The 2,272-nt window shown below is 43.1% G+C and overlaps 1 protein-coding gene across 1 annotated transcript; it reads right to left on the reverse strand.

Annotated features, from left to right (window-relative positions):
• Positions 1-228: 228 nt before the first annotated feature.
• LOC134223921 (venom serine protease-like) lies at positions 229-2,030 on the reverse strand. The gene is made up of 3 exons (XM_062703144.1): positions 1,206-2,030; positions 1,044-1,146; positions 229-977 (listed from the first exon to the last, which is right to left on the reverse strand). Exons 1-3 carry the CDS (start codon positions 1,653-1,655, stop codon positions 340-342), a joined length of 1,191 nt encoding a protein of 396 aa, XP_062559128.1. The 5' UTR covers positions 1,656-2,030; the 3' UTR covers positions 229-339.
• Positions 2,031-2,272: the final 242 nt, after the last annotated feature.

Here is a 2,272-nt window from a genome sequence, read left to right on the forward strand (position 1 = left end):
CCCAGCCACCATCAGCATGGTATTGCGTTATAGCCGCTAGGCTAAGGAGGGCCCCTACTGTTGTGGTAAATTTGTCCAACTCACAACATTTCGACCAAATTTAATTCAGAGATTCTTCACTGCAGACTCTAGTTGAGTCCGCCGGTTGACTTGGTTTCCGGTTGCTGCCAGCCGGACTCTTGTGGGCCGGCAGTGTGAATGGAATCGCAAATGAATGCCAACAATTAATTATTTTTAAAAGCACTTTTAACACAGCAAATGCTTTTTATTTCCGTTGTCGTGTTTTATTTCATGCGCCTTTTTTTCCTCTTCCTTGGTGATGCAGAGTGTGCATTTTTATTACACTTTCTCACAAAAGTCGTACCCGGTGTTGGTTTCGATCCAGCTAAGATAGGATGTGACACGGGCGCTGACGCTGGGGTATTTAGAAGCGCACGTTATACCGTAGTTGATGACTCCGATGGCGTAGACCACCCCTCCGGATTGATCAGTATAGAGCAGTGGACCACCGGAGTCGTACTGACAGCTATCCTTCCCGGGAGTATAAGTACAGATTTGGCTATCTTGTACCGAATTCATGCCCGACAGTTGACTGCGACAGCTTGTCAAATTCATCACCTGAAGACTAACCTTCTGTAGATCGGTTGCCTGTGGTCCACCAAAATCCAACGTTCCCCATCCAAGGGCCTCCAAATTGATGTTATCAAAACTAGCAGAAGCATAAACGTAGGGAAGACAAGCCCGGCTGACTCCGGCATCGAAGATGATCTCGTCCACTGTCCGAACTAAGGCAATATCGTTGGTTTTGGCACTGGCACTGTATTGGCCATGCGCGGTGAATGTTGAAATTCTCATCAGTTTGGCATAAGGAGTATCCGTACCAGTATTCATGTTCTGGTCTCCTACCAGAAGTGCACTGTTTGCAATTGAACGCCCAACGATACAGTGGGCAGCAGTTAGTGCGTGGCGGTCAGTAACTGTTGGTAAAAGAAATAAATATTCATAAATTTTGAATTTGAGTTTAAATCAATGAATTCTCTCACTGATGGTAGCACCACAGATGAGTGCTTTGGACGAGATGTCGATAATTGCAGACATCATAGGGAATTCATTCGCCTGTGTGGACTCTCCTCCTACAATGAGCGGCTAACAAAACGCAATTTATTACCAACAAGAATGATATAAATCAAATGTTTAGAACTCACCGTTTTTCGACTGCCACAGTTGCATTTTAGTGGAATAGCAGAGATTTGGCATCGGAAGCGTCCCCCGCTCATATAGGGAGAGGTCTGAAGTGCTATTACCAGCTTGTTTCCACTGGAAGCCACGTTGAACGGAGTAGATCCGCAGTAAACCTGGGCTCCAGCGAGGGTGGAATCACCATTCAAAGACGCTAGCAGTTTATCGTAGTAGCACCCATAGCTGGACGGAAGATACATATCATAGCACTGAGCGTACAGATAGTGTCTGGCTGGTGCCTGGATCGTAAACCGGCAGTTTGTTCCAGGCGTATAGTAGTTACTCCAGTTCGGAGATTGGATATAACCTACAGCGTAGGAATTATAGTTGTACGTATAGTCACATCCGGCGTAGCTTTGCCCATGGCTTGAATCAAGTAACACCACAAAAACTATCAACTTTAATAACCACCACATTTTCCCACTATCAACTGGGCAGTTTTAAGTACAAATTTCGATTGGTAAATCGACGGCAAGTGAATTTACATTATAAACTAATAAAGCTAGCTATATTGCGAATATTGAGAGAGGCAGTTGTTCAAACAATACGTCTAAAGAATAAAACTGTTTTATCCGGCGAACTGTACTCCGCTCTGTCACTCGAATCACAATGATCTCCGTTGATCTGTAGAGGTTTGGAGGGAAGTGGACACCATTCCACGTATATGAAGATGAATGTACTTGGAGGACATTTTTTTGAGGACCTTGTTTTGAAATAAGATAAAGCGTTGCGAACAAACGCAACCTTCTGATGTTTTTCATTCGTTAATTTGGGGAATAATTTACTGTTTCTATGAGCTGATCATGTTATCTGAAGATAATCAAAAACAAGCGCAACGGGTGCTATTTACATACGCTCCATGTGTTATCTGTAGTTCACTAGAATGAGAATGATTATACGCGGAAGACCGGTACATATGTTATATAGGTTTCGCCAGTATTTATATGAGGATTATATAATTATAAACTCCAGGAAATTCTTTGAAGAGCACACATTGTTGTAGGTCGAAAATAAAATCCTAACGGTATCATTA

The sequence above is a fragment of the Armigeres subalbatus genome, chromosome 3 (assembly GCF_024139115.2).
Source record: "Armigeres subalbatus isolate Guangzhou_Male chromosome 3, GZ_Asu_2, whole genome shotgun sequence".
NCBI lineage: Eukaryota > Metazoa > Arthropoda > Insecta > Diptera > Culicidae > Armigeres > Armigeres subalbatus.

Bases quoted from the DNA above. Each gene is read 5' to 3' on its own strand.
- LOC134223921 (XM_062703144.1), bottom strand. From the start codon at position 1,655: ATGTGGTGGTTATTAAAGTTGATAGTTTTTGTGGTGTTACTTGATTCA. The intron at 1,147-1,205 runs GTGAGTTCTAAA...GCGTTTTGTTAG, and splicing joins ACTGTGGCAGTCGAAAAACG to CCGCTCATTGTAGGAGGAGA. The intron at 978-1,043 runs GTGAGAGAATTC...TTTTACCAACAG, and splicing joins CATCTGTGGTGCTACCATCA to TTACTGACCGCCACGCACTA.